General features: G+C 41.7%; 4 protein-coding genes across 4 annotated transcripts; 3 read left to right on the top strand and 1 right to left on the bottom strand.

Moving 5' to 3' along the window:
- Window positions 1-471: 471 nt before the first annotated feature.
- Window positions 472-11,160, top strand: LOC128741052 (apolipoprotein D-like). The gene is made up of 5 exons (XM_053836628.1): window positions 472-586; window positions 10,365-10,622; window positions 10,681-10,760; window positions 10,817-10,912; window positions 10,973-11,160. Exons 1-5 carry the CDS (start codon window positions 570-572, stop codon window positions 11,158-11,160), a joined length of 639 nt encoding a protein of 212 aa, XP_053692603.1. The 5' UTR covers window positions 472-569.
- LOC128742772 (zinc finger protein 195-like) lies at window positions 7,982-9,919 on the bottom strand. Its single transcript, XM_053839223.1, has 4 exons — window positions 9,818-9,919; window positions 8,626-9,756; window positions 8,356-8,571; window positions 7,982-8,293 (listed from the first exon to the last, which is right to left on the bottom strand). Exons 1-4 carry the CDS (start codon window positions 9,855-9,857, stop codon window positions 8,016-8,018), a joined length of 1,665 nt encoding a protein of 554 aa, XP_053695198.1. The 5' UTR covers window positions 9,858-9,919; the 3' UTR covers window positions 7,982-8,015.
- A 2,948-nt stretch (window positions 11,161-14,108) lies between the features above and the next one.
- LOC128741314 (EGF domain-specific O-linked N-acetylglucosamine transferase) lies at window positions 14,109-16,210 on the top strand. The gene is made up of 3 exons (XM_053837045.1): window positions 14,109-14,730; window positions 14,794-15,292; window positions 15,357-16,210. The coding sequence occupies exons 1-3, from the start codon at window positions 14,222-14,224 to the stop codon at window positions 15,975-15,977; spliced, it is 1,629 nt and encodes a 542-aa protein (XP_053693020.1). The 5' UTR covers window positions 14,109-14,221; the 3' UTR covers window positions 15,978-16,210.
- A 351-nt stretch (window positions 16,211-16,561) lies between these two features.
- Window positions 16,562-17,863, top strand: LOC128741315 (uncharacterized). Its single transcript, XM_053837046.1, has 3 exons — window positions 16,562-16,699; window positions 16,900-17,330; window positions 17,389-17,863. The coding sequence occupies exons 1-3, from the start codon at window positions 16,685-16,687 to the stop codon at window positions 17,738-17,740; spliced, it is 798 nt and encodes a 265-aa protein (XP_053693021.1). The 5' UTR covers window positions 16,562-16,684; the 3' UTR covers window positions 17,741-17,863.
- The last annotated feature ends 3,979 nt before the right edge of the window (window positions 17,864-21,842 follow it).

The raw sequence follows: 21,842 nt of genomic DNA, 5'->3' as shown, positions 1-21,842 counted from the left end.
GAAAAAAATTCGGAAAAAAACTGTATGGGAAGCCTGTGCTTGGTCGTTCATGATCATGATCATTGAACAATCAACATCCTATCAACATGCTGTGATACCAAAATATGAGTTGCAGGCTGACAATAGATCACCCGCCAGAGAGATCTTATTAACAACCGGCAGCATCACCTCCATGGGCTTCTTCCACTCACTCCTGCACTGCACTGACCCCGTGAGGTAGGCACACACACGCATGCCACCGATAATTTCGATTGCCCCATCATGACGTCTGCCAGCCGCATCAGTTTTCTAGCCTCTCCGGTTGGCTCCCCAGCAGAGCCTGCGGGTAATTTAAGTCTGGTAGCAAAACGTGAGCTTCATTTCACGACGCATCGTCAACCGAACAAGACGATCACACCACCGAGTGCGCTCATTATCGCGAACCTTTCGACCTGCATCGGTGCAATTTCTTCTGTGCGGTGAATATTCTGTGTTTCATCGGAATTAATCGTCGAGTGCAAGTGCTGCTTGGGGTATTTAATAACAAAAAAGTTTGAATCTATAACAGCTGTAGTGAAATCGTGGAAACAATGTTGGATTTATTTAGGTAATTTTGAAGTACTTCGGAAAGTTCTTTCCTGTTCTAACTGGGCAATCGTCTTGGACCGCAAGAAAATCTGTGTTTAATGCTAAATTGATCGTGGAAAAAGGGTGGCGGGAGAGCGTCAGCAAACCGCAGTAATACGTGGAACTAAGAACGTTTTAAAAAAAGTGCCATCTTTCCTAATATTTTAGGATATCTGCATCTTCTGTGATGTTGTTTTAAAACATAATTATGCATTTTTTAAATGTTCTCAAGAAAACAATTTTAGGAGCGTAAGTAAAGCAAAGCCTTGGCACAACATTTCGATGGGATTAAGTATTCTGCTTTGTTCCACAGACTTCACAGCTAGTGCTACAATCCTATCGACTCTTAAAGTCTCTCCCAGTCCAGATTCGAACATGCGACGGCAAATTACTAGTTTGTCAGACCGGTACCGTACCTTAAGGCCAACTGGGAGATTCTATTAGGGGCCAACTGGGAGATTACAGTTGAAAAAATTGACTGTTTTTAGTCACAAAATGTAGGTTGATCGGCAAGTTGTATACGGCAAATTTGCTACATAAACTCTTTTTTGGAAAGTAAGGAAGTGTCTGCAAGTGCGAAGAATGATTGGGAATTGGATGAACTAGAAAATTTCGATATATAGGCCAAAATATTTTGAGTTCTACACAACGGCAGGTGGGACTCGCTCCCGCCTTCTTTCGGTTGCTGGCCGTTGGCCGAATGTTTTACTAACTAAACTACAAAATTAGTTCAACTAACCTGCTAACCGTAATAAGATCTCAAGGCACTAAACATGGCATTCTATAGGTTCTATTACTTTTTGGAGTATAAATTACACTAAATACTGAAATTTGTGCCCAATTAAAACTTATCACTATATTTTCACTTTTTCGCCATCGATTTTTCAGCAATTTATTTTGGCTGTTCCATTCGTCACATCACTCGCGAAACTTAACTTGAGGCACAAAAAACTTTAATTTACCCATTGTAAGATATTACAATGATTTTGCGACGACGATGGGTTTCACACTTGACTTAATAGGAAAAACTTTACTACGTTTCGATTGCAATTCCAAATCCACGTCGTTGCTGTACGTTACCAAGGGAACGGGCGTATATCTGGAGTGATGCATGCCAACGTACATTTGAGTATGAAATTGACCAATTATTTTCGCTGTTAAATTATCGGTCGTAGAATGTCGATAATATACTTATAATAGCCACGGATAACAAAATTCACCGTAAAACATTTTTTATGTGATAGAATTATTGTCGGATCTAGTTCAACAGCAAAAATAAATACGCGATTCTACATTGCATAATTATTGTTCTTAACAGATTATTACCTACTACTAGCAATACAAAACGATAGTGGCAGCAGGACGTGAATGTATTGAAATCAATAAAAAATGCAGCTAGACACTGACGACCTTCATCTTAGAACCCTGATACTTCATTTTTATTTATTAATACACAATCATACTTTCTCATAATAGTTTAATCGATCCATTTAAATACATAGTTTGATTAATTTGAAAGAGTTATTGCTTACGAAAGTTAACTAGAGGGTTTAAGGTGTATAACAGTTGTAAACATTGACTATCCAAGTAACCAATTTCTTAACTTTTAAATGTTTGACAAGCTTTTCTCATACACGGGCCTAACCAAAGTTTTAAAAGATGAAACATATAGAAAAAACTTCGGAAAAAAACTGTAGCCTGTGCTCAGCCGTTCATGATCAAGATTTAGTACTAAAATGGCAGCATTAGAATAGGCAGTAAATTAACCACTTATTAGTATATCTGGCATTTTGTACTGCACGTTGTTATTCATTAACTTTTCAACTGCCTAACTGCATTAAATCGGCATCCAAAATTCTTCTTGTCGGTAATCAGCCGCAAATAAGCATTGTCAGCACTAAAAGAGGGTTAGCGGTAAAGTAGCTGTACATTTTTCCTAAATAGTTTTTAAGTAGCATGTAAGGCGACTTAATGCTTATTGTCTTGCATTTTAAGGACATTGGTAATGCTTATTGGTTACCTAACCTAGGTATTTTTAGCCGCAAGATGTAGGTTCAGTTCTTCGATGAACATCACAACGGCGAAGTTGCTGTAGGAACGGAAGTTGACTCAGGAGTACTAGGAAGATAGTAATGTCCCAGTACCTGATTTCCAAGAAGCCAAATGAAAAATCGGATTGCTGAAGATCAACAAAGCCGCCGGTAACGACCGCCTACCAGCAGAGCTTTGCAAACATGGCCGAGAAATGCTGGGAATGGCTCTACGCTGGGTTATTTCCAAAATTTGGGAGGAGGAGAAGTTACCGGAGGAACGGATGGAATGAGTCGGTTCGACTGCTGCAACTATCACGGCATAAAGCTGATGAATGCCGCCTACAAGGTACTGTCCCAGATCCTGTTATATCCCGGCTGTCGGCCCTTCGTAGGGAATTATCATGCATGCTTCATGGTGGCTCGCGCAACAACGGACCAAATTTTTGTCATCCGACTAATCTTACAGAAATGTCCGTAGAACAACGTACCCACACACGTTCCTCATTAATTTCAAAGCAGCGTAGACCAGCTGACAGATAATGCACGAACACGGTTTACCGGACAAACTGACGTGACTGATCAGATACTCTCGAGTTCCTTCAAGACGCGGCAACCGGCAAGGATTGAGACTAGATGATGGTTCATCTTTCATGCTGTTCTACATCGGTATTGAGGGCGTGATCCGACGAACGGGCATCGAAACTAGAGGCACGATTTTCACCAAGGGTAGCCAACTGATAAGCGTTGCAGATGACTTTGATATCATAGCCAGGAACCTTACGACGGCGGAAGCAATTTGCGAAAAGGAAAAGGCTCAAAGAAAACAAAAGTGTACCTCTCACGGATGGTAACCGTTGACGTCGAGGAATTAGAAGTGGTAGATTAGTTCGTGTATTTGGGATCGCTGGTGACCGCGGACAATACTACATATGAAATCGAGCGACGCAAACAACCGTACGCCGTCGTACGAAGCTGACAAACTGGTAGTTCTTCATCGACCCGCCCTTGCCGTGAGCGGAAGGTACTGCTTGGAGAGATTTCCGTCGTACTACTGGCGAAAGTCGGCAGTCTACAATGGGCTGGACACGTCGTAAGGATGCCGGACGATATTCTGTTCAACAACTCCACCGGGACCAATAACAGGGGAGCTCAACGTGCAAGATGGGTCGACCAAATCGAACATGATTTGCGACAATTCTGAGACAACTGGAAAATTGGCAACGAGTGGCTCAAGATCGAGTTAAATGGAGATGGTTGCTTGGAACAGCACGAGCCACGCGGGCTGTATGCTGCTGACGATGACTACGGCGAGGACGATGGGTTTCACAAACAATTTGGGTCAAACAGACTAAACCCTCGTGCAAACTGTATCCTATACAAAACGCTCATCAGACCTGTTGTTCTCTATGGGTATGAAATGTGGACAATGCTCTGTACAGGAGAACGCAGTATGGGGGCGGTGAATGAACCGTGAACTCGTACAGCTTTATGGCAGACCCAGTATTCAAAAGGTGGCTGAAACTGGAAATTAGACGGATACGATGGACAAGAATTGCAAGAATGCCGGACAACTACCCTGCTAAGTTGGTGTTTATTTCAAATCCGTTAGAAACAAGTCGACGAGGAGCGCAACAAGCAAGTGGAGCGACATCTGACGAAGAGAACACGATGTCCAAGGAATTGGAGACCAATAGCCCACAATCAAGTGAATTGGAGAAATTTTATTGATTAGGCGGCTATGTTCTAGTAAATTGCTGGTGTCAGAATGAATGCTAAGTAGCAACCAAAGTTCACAGAGCTGGGTAGTTACCGACCGTATAGGACAACTTAACAATGGACTGAGCATTTTGATCAAACCTTTCGAGTTTCAAATATCAGTGCCCAACAAAGGCAATAGCGCGGGCCTGTCAGATACGAATGCGTCGCTGATGTAAAGTGTCTAAAACTAATAAAAAAAGTAGCTCTGACATGCCGTCACTGGCTAAAATTGATGTCGCAATCAAGAGCATTAAATTTAACAGCGGGTCAGGGATCGATTGCACTTCGAGATGCTCGAAGCTAGCCCATCCGAGTCATCCTTGTTCATGAATCAGTTATTCAGCAATATATGGAAATCGCAACGGTTTTAAATTACGCATGCGACACTTAAATATTTAACAGCTAATCGAAAAATCACACAGATGATACACATTGTTAAAACAAATACACTTTGCACGAATAGGTTCGTTTTGTCCATGCATCCTCCGATGAAAGGGTAGACGTAGAAAGTCTGTTGAACACAGAAATCTTGATGGAGCAGTGATGTTTAATTTCGCTAAGATGTTCGGAGCATCAATTTCATCACAAAGCAAAGTTTCTCCTTTTCGCCAAAGTTTCCATATCCAAACGCTTGCAACGGTCTTCGTATGGGGGAAGTTCGAGTGAATTGACCCACAACAAACGCCTTAAGGAAGACCGTTTAAATCTTCGTTGTATTGCTTCAATTTTTGTGGACCAGATTTCGGTGTAAGGGCTTCAAACTACTGCAACTTACTTACTTACTTAATTGGCCTAACGTCTTACGACAAGGCCTGCGCCGTATAATTTCTTCATCTATTTCGGTCCATGGCAGCTGGTCTCCAGTTCCGCGGGCACCCAGTGCTCGCCAGATCTCGCTCCACCTGGTCTTGCCTCCTTGCTCGCTGTGCCCCTCTTCGTCTTGTTCCTGCCGGATTTGATGCGAAAACCATTTTGAAGGATAGTTGTCCGGCATTCTAGCAACATGTCCTGCCCAACGTATCCTTCCAGTTTTAACCAATTTCTGAATTTTTCGCCGCAGAGACGTGCGAGCTCGTGGTTCATTCTTCACCTCCATGTCCATACACTGTTCTCTTACACTCCGCCAAAGATGGTTCTTAGCACCCGCCGTTCGAAAACTCCGAGTGCTCGTAGGTCCTCTTCTAGCAGTGTCCACATTTCGTGCCCGTAGAGGACAATCGGTCTAATTAGCGTTTTGTACAGTGTGCACTTTGTACGGGGGCTTAGATTGTTCGACCGCAAGTGTTTGTTGAGTCCGTTGTAGACCCGACTTCCGCTGATAATACGCCTTTTAATCTCACGGCTGGTATTATTGTCCTCTGTTGCCAGTGAGCCAAGGTATACGAACTCGTCGACTACCTCGAGCTCATTCCCGTCGATTACCACGGTACTGCCCAAGCGGGCCCTGTCGCGGTCGGTCCCGCCCGCCGGCATATACTTCATTTTAGACGTATTTATGTTCAATCCAATCTTCTCTGCTTTGCGTTTTAGTCTGGTGTACTGATCTTCCACCGTCTCAAATGTTCTGCCGACAGCATCCATGTCGTCAGCAAAGCAGATAATTTGACTGGATTTATTGAAAATGGTGCCCCGCATTTCGATCGCCGCTCGTCTTATAACACCTTCAAGCGCAATGCTGAATAGCAGGCAGGAAAGACCATCTCCTTGTCGAAGTCCCCTGCGAGATTCGAATGAGTCCGACAGTCTACCCGAGATTCTCACACAGCACTGGATCCCATGCATCGTAGCCATGATAAGTCTAGTAAGCTTACCCGGAAAGCCGTTTTCGTCCAAAATTTTCCATAGCTCTTGTTGGTTTACGCTATCATATGCGACTTTGAAATCGATGAACAGGTGGTGCGTGGGGACTCGGAATTCGCGGCATTTCTGGAGGATCTGCCGCAGGGTGAAGATTTGGTCCGTTTTAGACCGACCCTCTATGAAGCCGGCTTGGTAACTTCCCACAAATCTATTGGCTATTGGCGAGAGTCGATGGAAGATGACTTGGGATAGCACTTTGTAGGCGGCATTCAGGATAGTGATCGCACGGTAGCTCTCACAATCAAGCTTATCACCTTTCTTGTACATAGGGCAGATGCCCACGTCTTTCCACTCCTCCGGTAGTCGTTCCGTATCCCAAATCTTGACAATCAGTTGATGCAGACGGCCAACTTGTCCGGGCCCATTTTACTAAGTTTCGCTCCAATGCCATCCTTTCCCGTTGCTTTGTACTGCAGCTGTTTCAAGCATCTAGCGTAGCGTATAGTATCAGGCAATAACGATCCCGAAACTCTTTAGCAACTTGCATAATGAAGCCTTTAGTAATTACGTGGCTGTAATGCACCTGAAATGTTAGTTTGATATCCAAGAACTCCTGGGATCCTTCACAATATACTTCCGTTGAATTGGTTGAATGTTTATCAGACAATGATTCTTAATTGGAGATTTCTGTTTAGTGAAACTTACTACCGAACACTTTGCGACACTGATATTTAGCATAATGTTGTTAGTGTACCAACTCGAAAACATATTAATGAACTTTCACTGGGCTATTCACAATCAGCAGCTGAACGGACAACCTCAAATAGCTTAAGATCATCTGCATACACAATTTCCGGGAGGAAGTGCTGAATATACAATGTTAAAGTACAATGAGAAAAGTAGCGGTCCAAGATTGCTTCCTTGTGGGACACCAGATGAGCTTTGAAAACTTTGAGACTCAGTCAAGTCAAGTTAAGCCAGTGAACAAATGACTCCGATACACCTAAGCGTTGCACTTTAGCGAGAAGCATATTTTATGAGTTTTTGAACATCTTGTTATAACAAAATTAACATACTTTGCCACTGTAGTACATGTGGAACCCGACGGTCTGACCTGCAGCGGGATTTATTGCCAAGAATTTGCGTTGCTTTATTGTTAAATGGGGAGAGAACCAATGGTGATAAAACTCTAGGGCCCAGATTTTAGAGAGTTACAACAGACAACTTTTTGGTCATTACGCTGCTTGATACTTTTGGGAAATACAGAAGGAAACTGCCTTTAAATACATTCACATGAAATGACACTAAAATATAGGTATCGGTTGGAAACAAATATCCTACAACCTGCAATTGAAACAATTGATGCAGAACATCATAACACCATTTAAACATCTCACCTCAGCAAAGTAACAACCCTCCAACGAACGGTGAGATCATTTTAAAAACAATTAACGACCGGGGCAAGTAGACTTTTCTGGGCCGTGCTGTTATACGCCGCCACCAATCAACCTTTTTTACTTTCGCCTTTTGCTACTTCGATCCGCTACTGTTCGGTTTCGTTTTCAATCTCATCAATTATCGCAATTATGATTGTGAATGATAATTCCAAAATGGGCGTATCGAATGTGTATTGTACAAAGCTATGCTTCTAGGGTGCATTTTGTTTGTAAACAAAACCAAAAAGCCGGTTGTAAAATTTGGAGGCGTCTTCAAAACGTTACCTGGTTGAAGACATTCAATTCTCATCAATAAAACTGTACAAGTAATTACCTTTATTCGTTCCTTTTTCGCAAATTAAAACGTACCCAAGCCTTGCATTCAGTGCGGATGGAGCAACGCATGCGGAACCGGATGGATGGGATGAAAACTTGGAAGCTGAGAATGTTCACTAAGACACGGTGCGGCATTTGCTACGTCGGAATCGGTACTAGGATTGGAAGCAGATATTTCCCCTCGCAGCGTGTGCTTCTTTTCGTGGGTGAGCATGTTGTACTTGTTATTGAATCGGCGGTGACAAACGCTACATTCGTACGGCATTGCATCGGTGTGGATGTTCGAATGCTGCCGCAAATATCCCGGAGTGGTGAAGCCTTTCCCTGTAAGGAAAAATTAAAGCAATTCATCAATTGCAATGCCAACCCCAGTTCACTCCACTTACCGCACACAGCACAAATGTAATTTTTCTCTTCGGTGTGTGTTTTCTGATGCTTCTTAAGTGCCGCCTTTGGTCCTTTTATCCGTTGACCGCAAATTTCACAATCGTTGTACTCCGGACCTTCTGCCCTATGCTGTCGTTTGGTATGTTTTATCAACAGATTACGACAGTAAAATGATAAGCGACATCCCTCGCTTTGACAGGTATACGGTTTGATTCCTGTAAAATGAATACGATGGAGTTTGTAGAACATAAACCAGCGAATCATCATACCTAAATGCTGATTTTTGTGGCTCTCGACAGTGTGATATTCTACCCAGTCGCCGCAGAAGTCGCACAGCGCCCCTCGCCGGCGGAAAGGATCGGCCGCGTTTTTGCGCCTTTTCTTAACGTTCTGTCCGTCAGCATCCTGTAGCGCCAGTTCATCGTACGAGCGTACTTTGGGAGACTTTTGCCGCCTGCGGTACGGTTTGGTAACGATTCTGGTTCGTTTCTTTTTGTCCATTTTCGTCAGAAGCTCTGGACTAGCAGCACAATCATCCGCTTCCGAATCGATCTGAAAGTCACCGTCCTGGTGATCAGTGTCGTCGCCATCAGTTTGTTCTTGAGCTGAAGAATCGTAAGTGTGCTCGTTTTTTAGATCATTTCTAACATTTGAACAGTTTCGAGAACCTTCTTCACAAGAAATAGCTAATTTTCGACCTGCCGAGTCTTCGGGTGCTATTTTATCTACCAAAACAAGCTCAATAGTTTCCGGTAGCACTTTCAGTTCGGTCTCAGTTTGAGAAACGCTCAGTGAGGAGTCCTCTTCGTATGCAGCATCTATCAGCTGTTTGTGTGATTCGATTAGCATTTTACAACGCTCAATGACCTCAAAGTTCTCTGCGGTGTCCCAGCCGTCGCCGGAAACTGATTTTCGTTCGTGTACCAACATATTTCGCGCCTTCTGGCAGGTGTTCCGAAATTCATACATCAAATCCACCAGTGACGTACAATTCCGGCAGATAAACGGAAACGCGTCTCCCAAGTAGATCTTAACACCCAAAGCATTCAAGATTTTTGTTTTCTGAGCGAATAAAATGTAAGTCAGGCTGGATTCCGGTAATCGCCGCAAACATATACGACATTGCTTCTCAAGAGCGCCCAAAGACAAATCTAGACTCAATGCTTCGTCCACTGCACCGGACGTACCGTAGCTCAACTGTGCCTCATTCGAAACATGTTGTAACTCAACCTGAACACCACGGCTTATCGTTTTTCGCTTCGTTGTTTGGACGGCAACATTAATTGACTCAGCTTCCAGGTATGTTTGACCAATGTTCAGAGTTGGATCATCTTCCAAAGGTTCGGTTTTGATTTCAGCACATTCGAAGGGAATCACCTCGAAGATTGGATCAGGCGATGCTGCAAATTCAACATGGGCACTGAGGAATGAACTAAATTTAGTTAGAAGACTCACTCTTACCTGATCTCGCCTCGCTCACTTCTGTTTTTCTCCGCGGCATTTCCAATAAAACAATCAAAAAATGATATTAAGTTTGAAAACATCAGATTATCTACTACGTTAAGTGAATTAATGCTCGTTGCTCTTTATTTTCCAGAATCTCCTGATGCTGATTGTATTTGCATATGCGAAGTGAAATCAAAACAAACTCGTTTTAAGCCCCTGTGGCTGGAAACATTCTGATTAGTGTGAGACTCTGCTAATTTGCTTCAAAAGCAGTTGGTCGCTATAAAATTGGACCTCTGAAAAGAGCAGAATAATTTTGATGGCTTTAGTTTTCAGACCTTCTGAAACCTAAAACCAGAATTGTTTGTAGAAATCGGAATTTGCTTTGAATTTTTCGATGTTTAATGCACTTTAAAACTGAAATTTGCTGAAAATTTTCACTTTAGCTGATTCTTAAATGTTTCAAATCTAAAAATTTTCAACGAATATTCAAAAGTATTGTAAATTGGTGTGATCTCAAGCTCAACATTCAATTTTGATTTCTTTTTTGCTTTGCTTTCAGTCGCCTGACAGTCATCGCGGTTTTCTTGTTGTCAGCAGCGGGCACCACTACACTGGTCAGCGCTCAGGTTCCCTTCATGGGAAGATGTCCAAATACACCAGTTGTGAAGGATTTCAAAGCCGAATCCTTTCTTGGCCGTTGGTACGAACAAGAGAAATATCCGTTCGTGTTCGAGCTTGCAGCACGTTGCGTTGTGGCAGAATACGGTCTTGATACCGAAGGGCGGATTTCGGTGTTCAATCGGCAACTGAACACAATGTAGGATATATCACTGTTCTATAAGAGAAATTACGTTTCTAATAAGTTTTTTTTGCAGCACTGGGAATGAAAATTCAATTCGTGGATTAGCACGAGTCGCTCAACCAGGCAAGATGGTTGTATCGTTTTCAATTCCTTGTAAGAGAAATTCATATTTTTTATAGCAACTTCTATTAAGAATTAGTATTTTTCAGTTAACGTCGATTCACCTTATTGGGTGATTGGTTCCGATTATTCGAATTATGCCGTTGTTTTGTCCTGCATGGACATTGGGGGTTTGATGCATACGAGTACGAACTGTTTACTATTGATGAATAACAAATTGAAACTAATTATCATTCTATTTCCAGAGGTGGTATGGATTCTTACCCGGGATCGTTCTCCATCAATTGACATCATGAAGAAGGCTTATGCTGTTCTGGATTCGGCAAAACTTTCTAGGGCATATCTTACCCGAACTGATCAGAAAAACTGTGAACCACGCAAGAAAAAAACCGTACCAACGTCCAAAATTATTATAAGGCCTATTAAGAAATAAAATTTATTGACAAGATCTATGTGCTGGATTTATTAGAATGTAGTGCTGTGTCATCATGGTATTATCACGAATTATTTTGCGTGCACAATTTGCAACACATTTTGCAAATAGCCCATCGCTTCCTATCCAGCCTTTTAGCTTTTTACGATCCATAATGGCGGAAAGCATAATCCGTGTTCGTAATATTTGAACAGCATTTTTGACAGTTCTTAAATACATCGCACGTTTTCTTTCCGCACAATCACGGTAAAACTGAAGAAACTTGCCGAAAGAAAACGTGCGATGTATGTAGGAAATGTCAAAACTGCTATCCAAATATTACAAACACCGTTCGCCATTATGGCTCGTCACAAGCTGGATGTGTTGGTAAAATGGACTAATTTCCGATGGCGATGAAGAAAATACTAAAGATAATTCAATGAAACAAATTTCCCTTAAATCTTACGTTTATTAAGCTTTCTATAAAAATACTTCGGTGCCTTGCAAGGTGGGCTTACAGCGGTTCACCAGAACCTGCAGTATGACCGATCAAAAGATAGACGTCGACATATTATTCAAGTCTTTCGTGGCCTTGGCGATCAGCTCCTCGTTCGTTTTGACCACAAAATTATTGGAGTAAATGATCCGTTTGAGCTTCACCCAAAAATTGTCTCTTGGTCGCGACTGGAGGAAGTTGGGAGAGTTGATGACCGTCGGATTATCTTTAGCCGGTTCATCACCTCCAGTGATCTCTTGGCATGATGGCCAAGGCCACGTCCGGTCAGAAGATCACATCCTTGGCGCGATACTTCTTGATGTTTTTCACCAACAGCCTTAGCCGTTCTCTGGGCCGTTCTTCGACTTACGCTTCCGCATAAATATGTTCATTGGCATTTTGACCAAACACTGCTTCACCGTTCTGCCGGTTGCTCTGACCTCCCGGTCATGAGCATCTTTGCTCTCGGTCTTCATCTTCAGCTTTTACTGCGCGTTACCGTCGCGCAGCACTGCCGGGAGGTCGAGACTAGGCTTCTGTTCAACGCTTTCGCCTTTCTCACGGGAGAGAATGTTGTAGATGCCAGATTGGTTCTATTCAGCGGATACAAAATGCTTCACCATGTTCAATTTCTTCGCTACGGGTGGAGCTGGTAATACGAGCAAAGTATCGAGTCGAGTGTAGTTACTAGTAGGGGATTGTTCCCTGTTAGGGCTGTGGGTGCTGTCAAGTTACTATCAACGTCTAGTCTCATGGTAGGGTAACCAACCTATTTTGGACCCCATCAGCAGCTGTACATAATTTGGACACTTCCATTTGATTTTGCTGTAAGTGTCCAAATTATGTACAGCTGCTGAAGGGGTCCAAAATACGTTGGTTACCCTAATATAACTTTTGAGCAAACAACGGTCAAACTTCAACATTTACAATGCTTTGTACGAAGTAAGTTTGAAAAAACGAGTTCCCCGGTTGTGAAACATCTAGAAAATCAATTATTTTATACTTCATTGATCATACGTTAGTTTCATTGGGGCAATATGAGTCTTTATGGCAGTAGAATTCATTTCGGTTTGGAAAAAACTCAATTCCTTGATAACACATGTAACAGGCCAGTCCATTTCAAGTGCGCAAATATGACTGCTTTCTTTTTTACATAAATTTTTTGCGATTCAGATTTAGACAATTAAACGAAGAAATTGATAAATGATTTCGTGTTGTTAGTATTTTCCATGAATAAACGATTTTAATTCTTGATTTTCCTTCGATATTTCTGTTTTCTTTTCTTTTCTAAGGATTTCCCGGTGTTTCACAACTGGGGATATTTTTTTAGCCACAAAAAACATGTTTTGAAATTTTACTATAATTTTTGTGTTTTAAACAAAAAATATCCAGCTTTTTACGCGCTATAATGGCGGACGCTATAAATTGTGTTCGTAATATGTAAACAATCTTTTTGACAATTCTGCATACATCAAATCTGTCACTCTTCTCTTGCAACACTACCGTACTCTTTCTTTCGTTTACGCCAAAGAAGGAGAGCAAAAATGTGCGAAATGTAAACAAAACTATTGCTCTCCTCCTTTTGCGTAAACGAAAGAAAGAGCAACACTGCCGTACTGGAGAAGAGTCCCCAGTTTTGATGTATGCAGAGTTGTCAAAAAGATTGTTCGCATATTACGAAGACAATTTATAGCGTCCGCCATTATAGCGCGTAAAATGCTGGATACTTCTTTGGCAAAAAGATAGGTATACGTTTAAGCTTTCCAATGCTTCAAAAAGATTCAAATTTTTAAACTGCTATGCATTCACGATGCGGATTTATAGCCGTTAGCATATGAGATGCTAATATAGGATAGTATTTCTGCTTAGTTAAGTGCATAGCGGTTACCTGGGCTATGAGGTTTTTCGATGTTTTGTAACAGTGAAATTCAATGTTTTTTCGCTGTACATTTTTATTAGGGAAAGCACGCATCCTTCCGTTCTGTTCAAGTCAGGGGCTTGCGATGGGTGCCATGTTTTTGTTGCCAACATCTCAGCACATCTCGACAAAGGTTGGCAGCAAATCTACCTGTCAGACGGGCGCTATTTCTTGCATTTTTTGAAATAGCGCCCTTCGTTAAGTGGACTGTCAAACACCGTTCGTTAAGATACGGATAGCACCCCGCTGGTTCAAGTTATATTGCTCTGTTGCTCATATGTTAATCGTCAATGACGGGCAGTGTGATCCGACTTTAATCGCATATGTTTCCAGCCACAGGGGCAGGGACGAAAACATCAAAACGAAACCAGCATAAATAAAGGTAAACAAGCATGTTTGCCGGTAAACGCGTACATATATATTTTATTTGAGCAGCGCATCTGTAGTTTATATAAAAAGGTATATAAAGTGGTTGTCAAGAAGAGAATCATCATAATGGGAACCTGCGGAACGTGAACGATCGCGTGTAAAATAAATGATCAGTCATTGAAAGTATCTCGCCGCGGTGGTGCATAAGTTAGAGTTACAAATATTGTATAACTGGTGATCCCACGCACAAGAGCTCTTCAGTTCCAGCTTGCTGGAATGTGGAATCACTCATCCGGAAAATGACTGCCCGAAATGTGCTGTTATTTTTGGTTCTTTTTAGTGTAAATATCTGTGATAACGGTGTTCTTGCGAAGGTGGGTGATTATGACTTCATTAATCTGCCGAGATCGCACCTACCACTGTATTTCCGACGGTTTCCTGAGCTTGAGCAACGTTGCTTGAAGGATGAGACTTGTGAGTATCGGAGCGTTCTCCTAGGAGAGTCCTACCGGACTGCTAAGCAGTCCGGCGTTTGCTGGGGATACGAGGAGGACTGCAGTGTGGAGGCTCGCTATTCGAAGCCACGCTGTCCAGGCAGTTACCAAGGCTACGTTCGAACGAAAGAGGCACAGTTGGAGACGTTCTATGCCCAGGCCGATTTCGGCTTCCTGCGGGATCAGATTAAGGAGACAAGGATAATGTGTGAACCGACTTTTCCCCATGATTCGGCTCTTGAGTGTTCCCAGTATCTGCGATTCTGTCGGGGAAGAAACATTATGGTTAACTTTACCGATTTGGCTAATCGACAGTAAGTATTTTTTGAGAACAAATGAAATTGTTTTAAAATACTAAATACGTTATTTCGTTTTAGTGAACCGCTCCGTTACAAAATGGATGTTCTATCGCAGGGTCAGATTGGTGGCCACTGTCGGCTGCACCGGCGACGGCTCGAAAGCGAATTGGAGCACGTCAGTCCGCTTCAGTCCTGGGCTCCGGAGCTTCGATTCTTTGAGACTACTAGTCAACCATTGGCCGAGAGTGGTCACTGCGATGTTACTTTCGAACGACCCGCCTTTATTATGAAAATCGATGCTACTATTAATATGTATCATCACTTTTGTGATTTCCTCAATCTGTACGGATCGTTGCATGTGAACCTATCGGATGCGACAGCTTTCAGTACGGATGTTCATATACTTGTTTGGGAGTCATACAGTTACAGTTCACCGTTCGCGGAAACATTCAAGGCTTTTACTAGTCATCCTATTTTGGATTTAAAAACATACGCCGGAAAGGTGGTGTGTTTTAAAAATCTGGTGCTACCATTATTGCCTAGGATGATCTTTGGACTGTATTATAATACTCCCATAGTAAGAAAGGTTTATTGAAAATGTTTTAAGGACTCATTTTGATTCAAGTTTCATTTCCCCGTAGATATCTGGCTGTGAGAACAGTGGCTTGTTTCAAGCATTCTCAGAATTTGTGCTGCACCGTTTGCGCATTCCATTGAAGGCAGCTGTAGATCACAAGATTCGAATTACATTCCTCTCTAGGCAGACGAAATTTCGTCGGGTACTCAATGAAGACAAATTAATAGAGGCGATTTCCGCTAACGAAGACTACAACGTCAATCGAGTGAGTTACAGCTATCAGATGGATTTTCGAGAACAGCTTAAAATTACTCGCAATACGGACATTTTCATCGGAATGCATGGAGCTGGTCTTACTCATTTGCTGTTTCTGCCAAAGTGGGCCGTTTTGTTTGAGCTGTATCACTGCGAGGATCCGAACTGTTATAGAGATCTGGCCCGGTTGAAAGGAGTTCATTACATGTCGTGGGAACGTGACGACCTAGTTTATCCCGAGGATGAAGGCCATCATCCGGACGGTGGTGGTCGACACGCAAAATTTACGAACTATGCTTTTGATGTCAAAGAGTTCGAACGATTGGTGGCAAGGGCGGCGGATCATGTGTCCTCCCAGAAAGAGTACCGAGAGTTTTTGGAACGATCTCGAAAGAAACGGGAAAAGATTAGCTTGAAGGAAGAACTATAACGGCCACGGGCTTATGCAAAGATGGCTATGAACGTACTTACTCATGTTTACCCAAACCTCATTTATGGACTAAGATGTTCCTATTAAAAATGCTTACCAATGTTGCCTTTAAAACAACGAAAAATATCAGTATACAATTACATACCATAATTTCTTTTACTGCTACGTGCTCGAAGAAATATTTAATATTTTGTTAACGAATAATGTGATTAAGACAAACCAGCCTGCCGTTAATGAGACGAAAAAATAAAGATTTTCAAAAGTATTCTGATCTGGTTTAATATATGCTTGCATAAAATACTTTTTTACATTACCGTTTTATTAGTTTGAAGTAATAAAAAAGAATTAAAATAAACGAGGCTTTTGGTTTTTAATTAAATTGAATTTAAAATATATTTTTTATAAATTATGTTGACCATTTTGAACATTTTCATAAGCTTCGTGCGATTTTACTAGCTGAATCACCCTGTATTTTGTGTCTGCTTTCTTATTAGATTCCCTCCAGCGAACCCAACTGGATTCGACTCTGCGCAGAAAGGTGTACTGTCAAATGGGTAGTGCGCAAATAAACAACAACAAATTCAATCTGCCAATCTGGAGAGTATGAATTTTAAATTGTACTTTACAATTGCTGTTTCGGATAAACGTAAAACATTTCCTTAATTTGTGGCCCTATTTTTGAGCCAAAAAAAAGTTCCGTCATAAAAATGGATGCTGCCGAGGTAAGAATTTCACCCGCCACTTGCTTGACATTCATCGCATCTTAGTTTCATTGCGCGAGCCATTTTCTTTTTCAAATATAATTGATTAAAATTACCTTTAATTTACTCTAAATTGGTTTGCTTGCGAGGTGCATTGTGACGTGTTTAGATTAGAGAGAAAAATGTCTACTGAAAATACTAAAGTGTCCCCTTTCGATCAGTATCATTTTTGGTTGCAAATCGAGAAACTAGTGGGACCAGTTCCGGAAAACATCAAACTGTTGCTGCAGTTTTCCTGCTTCTGCAATTCGTCCATTGCCGACCTGGACGATGAGTTGATTGATCAGATCGAGCAGGAGGCGAGAACCATTCCGTCGGTTTTGCGCATCACAGCCAACGAAAAGCTGATGAAGAAATACTTTGGTGTCTACTGTCACACTCCGAACGAGTTCCGCTTCCGATCCGGTGAGCGTCGAATGATGAAAAACATTGCCCTCGCGGTAAGGAAAAAAGGGCTGGACAGTTTTATTCAATCGTTACGAACGATACAGCATCACACGGAGGCAAGGCCTACAGTTAGTGTACAATTGCAAAATTCCGACCCTCAAACGCTGCGACAGATGCTGCGGGAAAAGGTTTTAAATGCAGTGACGTGAGTTAATGGCCCAAACAAAATATTACTTAGTATTGATTGAACGTTCTTATTTTAGGAATAATCACGCAGAAATTTTCCCCGACTATCTGAAAATCATACAGGATAATTTGGACATTCAAATTGTGAACGAGCAGGGAGTTCCCGACGCGTATGTGTTCTGTCCACTGTGCAGCACTAAAGCTAAACTGTCGAAGGATCGCACGGGAAACATTATTGTGTCCAACTACACCCTCCATGTACGGAAGTACCACGGTTGTGGACCGCTCAGTCAAGGTGTCAAGCGTAAAATAGAAGACTACGGTCAAGCGGAGTACATTCCGGAGCACATGCTGGATCAGATCATAAAGGAAGAGCCGGACACCAGCGGGTATGAGCAAAGTTCCTCCAATCAGTACTATCCTATTTAGAGATTTAGAGTGTTCACTCGTAAGGCTGATAAGTGTTTATTTTGAGTATTACTATTTTTGTAATCGTAAGTGTGGAAATTAAGTGATAAGTGCAATAAAATAAAACAATTTAAATCGTCAGTGTGAATGCTTTGTCGATAATGCATTTGAAATATGTTTGTGTGTTGACTAAAAAATAACGAGCGCACTTCAGAAGTTCATTGTTTGATAAATATTTTGATGTCCCGAAAGAAATAAGGGATACTATTTTTGAGCGTGGATTTTGATAGTCGCCGTTTCATAAAAAAATGTTAATTAAAGTGACTGTTACGGTTATCTCTGTAATTAATTCTGAACGTAACGATATGTTTTCGTTGACTTGGCTAAATACATTTTCGTGAATTGAGAATACATTAATGTTCCGATTTGGCCAGCTTCACTTGAATTTTGGGCTGACAGGAAGGGGAAACTGACAAAATCGGGATTTTTTTTTTTAAAATTCAAGATTTCAGACCTTGCAATTTCGAAGACTTCTACTAAAAATGAAATTTTAACCCTCAATTGATCTACCGAAAGCTCAACGCAATCCAATCAACCGGGCACAGTACACTGGTCCAGAACCTTTTTTGGTGCGCATTAGAGTGTTGGGTGGGAAAACTTGGTTTAGGTTTATGGAACCTTTGGAAGAGTTTCTTAACTGGTCTAACAAGCCAGTCGTTGTATGTTCGAATCTCGACTGGGCGACGCCGCTACAGAGTTAATAGGATCTTAGCACTAGCCTTGTAATTTTGCTGTACACTTATAACCGGCTGCGAAGTCTGTCGATAAAGAAGGGTCAAGTTCTAAAAAACGTTTATACCCATGGCTTTGCCTTACCACTTGTCCCAGACGCCTGGGAACTGCTCAGAAGTCGCAAGTGGTTGGTCTAGCCATCTCACATGTTGGGCCCCTTTGTTTCGGATGCTGGTGAGTTCGTTGAAGAGAACCGTTTGCACCGCACTGACGTCATTTAATTTGCCAAAAGCTATTGAAAGCACTAGAGTATTAAAAACTTGGCGAATGCACTGGCCACTAGCCAAAAGGGCCCTATTCTCACAGTAATGGTCTCACAGCAGGTAAAAAATTAAAAGCATTGAAAAAACACAGATTTAAAACACGAGGGTGTGCCAAATCAGGCTTTCGCCAGGGCCTCCACAATGTCACGTTACGGCTCTAGAATCAGGTCCAAAACACGGTTCACAATCTAGACCTAATCATTTCCAAAATCTAGAACAAAATTTGCTAAAAAATGTAATCCAAAATCTGGTTGCTGTTGTTTTAACAAAGTCCCTCGTTGATTGTCAAAACCTGGTTTAAACTTGGTAAACATGTGATATAGAATCTACTGGTTCTGGTCCAACACCTGGTTCTAGTTTAAAATCTGGTCCCAAATATGGCCACTTATTTACTTAAGTATCTCCAATTAACTCGGTTGTAGGCTACGCTCTCCAATTCCTCGGATACCGAGTACTCTTCGTCAGCTTAGCCACCTTTTGAATACGAGGTTCGCCATAGAGCTGTGCGAGTTCATGATTCATCCTTCGTCTCCATACTCCGTTCTCCTTCTACGCCGCCGAAGATCATTCTTAGAACTCCAAGCGCTCGCAGGTCCTACTCAAGCGTACCGTTGTCCATGTTTCATGCCCGTACAGAACAACCGATCTAATAAGCGTCTTGTACAGTGTGCACTTTGAACGGGGGCTTAGTCTGCTTGATCTTCCTTGTGAAGCCCATAGTAAGCACAATTTCCAAATATGGCCAATATTTAATTAAAAATGTAGTCCAAAATCTGGTTTAGAATCTAGTTCAAATCTGCTGCAAAATCTGGAATGAAGTTGGATAGAAAAACGTGGTCCGCAATCTAGTACAGGTCCACAATACGGTCTAGGTCCAAAATTTGGTTCAAACCCTGATCCAAAATCTGATTGGCGGTTTTAAATCTGTCCAAAAATATGTCCCACAATCTAGTTTATATTCTGATCCAATTCCAAAATATGGACCCAAATTTGATTCAAAGTTAGGTCCAAAATCTGATAAAAAATATGATCCAAAATCAGGGCAAGTTCCACAGGTACAGGTGTAGAATCTGGTCCACAACGTGATCAAAAATGCGGTCCAAAAATATAAAATCTGGTTCAAAACTGATAAAAATGTTGTCCTAAATCTTATCTAGTATTCAGAATGTAGGTCTAGAATGTGGTCCAGATCAGGTTTAGAATCTGGGTCCAAAATCTGATCCAAAATTTGATTAAAAATCTGATCAGCAATATGGTTCAAAAGTTGGTCCAGAATCTAGTCCAAATCTGTTCCAAAATCTGAAACAAAATTTGTTCAAAAAATGTGGTCCACGATGCAATCCAGGTCCAGTATATGGTCCAGGTGCGGAACTGTGGCCTGGAATTTGCCCCAAAAAATTTGATCAAAAATGTCAAAATGGTCCGAAATCTGATAAAAAAATGAGTATCAAAATGTGGTCCAGTTCCAAAATCTGGTTTTGGTCCAGAATGTGGTCCGATATCTGGTCCAAAAGCTGATGAAAAATCTGGTCCAGTATCTGATGAAAAATGTAGTCCAAAATTTAGTCCAGAATTTAGTGCAAGTTCAGAATCTGGTTGGTGATTTAAAATCTTATTCAAAATAATCAACTTGGAAGGAACGCTGATTCAGAGAAACAAGGAAATATTAACATGGGGTTTCGCCAAGGGTGCCACAATGGCACGCTACGACTCTGCTTGTGCCATGTCAGTTTGTTTCCTTAACAGACACATTCTCTTGTTGATTGCCTTCCAGTGATACCTTCCTGCATCTTACTCAGAAGTACAAGGTTCGTTCCCAACTCGTTGGTGACTCCACTGCCCTGGTGAAATTGGGTCGTGTCACCACGGATCTTGCACTTTTTCGACATGCAAACTGCCGAACATGCAGCTCCCACCCAGCCACCTTCTACGAAACTTAGGTATCAGTATTTTATACCAGATCTCCATTTCGTTAGCTAGGCTAATGAGAAATATTTCGAGTCAAAGTTTCTTAGTTCACGACTAGGTACGAATAGTTGTGCCATCGTGGTTATAGCGTCCGAGGTAATACGTTTCTTAATTTAGTCGCCCGCTCTGGGTCAGACGCTATTGTGAGCCTCGCCTAGCAAGGAGAGCTGAGCAAACTGTGTTGCGTCTCTTAAGACTAGAAAAGCCCGACAAAGGAAATAATCTCGACTAAATCTTTATACCGCCAAAAACGGTTTCAAAGGTCTAAACAGAGGATCGTTAATTAAGATTATGGGCTTCGAAGGCCAGCAAGGGTTGAACAGAATTCTAATAATAACACTGAAAAGACCTTTCTAATCTACAAAGTGCAGAAAAACAGAATAATCCCCAATTAAGTTCAACTCGCCGAAGGCCAAAAAAGAGAAAAATCCTTTCAATTTATGTTCACAATCTTTTCAGATGGATCTAATAAGATCCACCACCGCCGATGTTATCCGCGGCGGAGAGCTAACGAAATTCTGTGTCGTCGATGGAAGTGGATCAAATACATCTTTAAGCAAGGAGAGAACGAGATCTGCAGGAACTGGAAATTTAGTGACTGGAATCCGCAAGTACTCGAATCTCGACTGGGAGGAACTATTAGAGTAAAAAGGATCGTAGTACAAGCCCAGCAATTTTCATTGTACACTTCACTAACAGTTGCTTGCAAAGTCAAAATTTCGTCGGAATGTAGCGTCAAGATTTTGCCCAACCGGCAGCTATGGACCAATCACTAAGTATGTAAGAAAAACGTCGCTGGATGCAATGAAGAGTCAAAAAAGAAAATGATTCCAAATTATCCCTATCACAACAACGCTTTGAAAGGTCAAACGAAAATGATCGCTAATTAAGCTCAAAAATGTCTTTATTAAGCTCAAAAAAGATCAGAAAGGGGCCAAAAGTAAATCATCCCGGATTGAGTTTGAATTTCGCAGAAAGTTCGCCAAAAACGCCCCTGAAGGCCAGAAAAGGCTTGATAAGGAAATGATTCTGAATTATGCTGATATTTTAGAAACAAAACGGGCACCGGCGATTAACACAAATATCTTAGTGATCGATTG

Source organism: Sabethes cyaneus, chromosome 3, assembly GCF_943734655.1.
Source record: "Sabethes cyaneus chromosome 3, idSabCyanKW18_F2, whole genome shotgun sequence".
NCBI classification, from domain to species: Eukaryota; Metazoa; Arthropoda; class Insecta; order Diptera; family Culicidae; genus Sabethes; species Sabethes cyaneus.
Note: the sequence above shows the minus strand (reverse complement) of the source record. Positions and strands in the feature narration are given on the sequence as shown.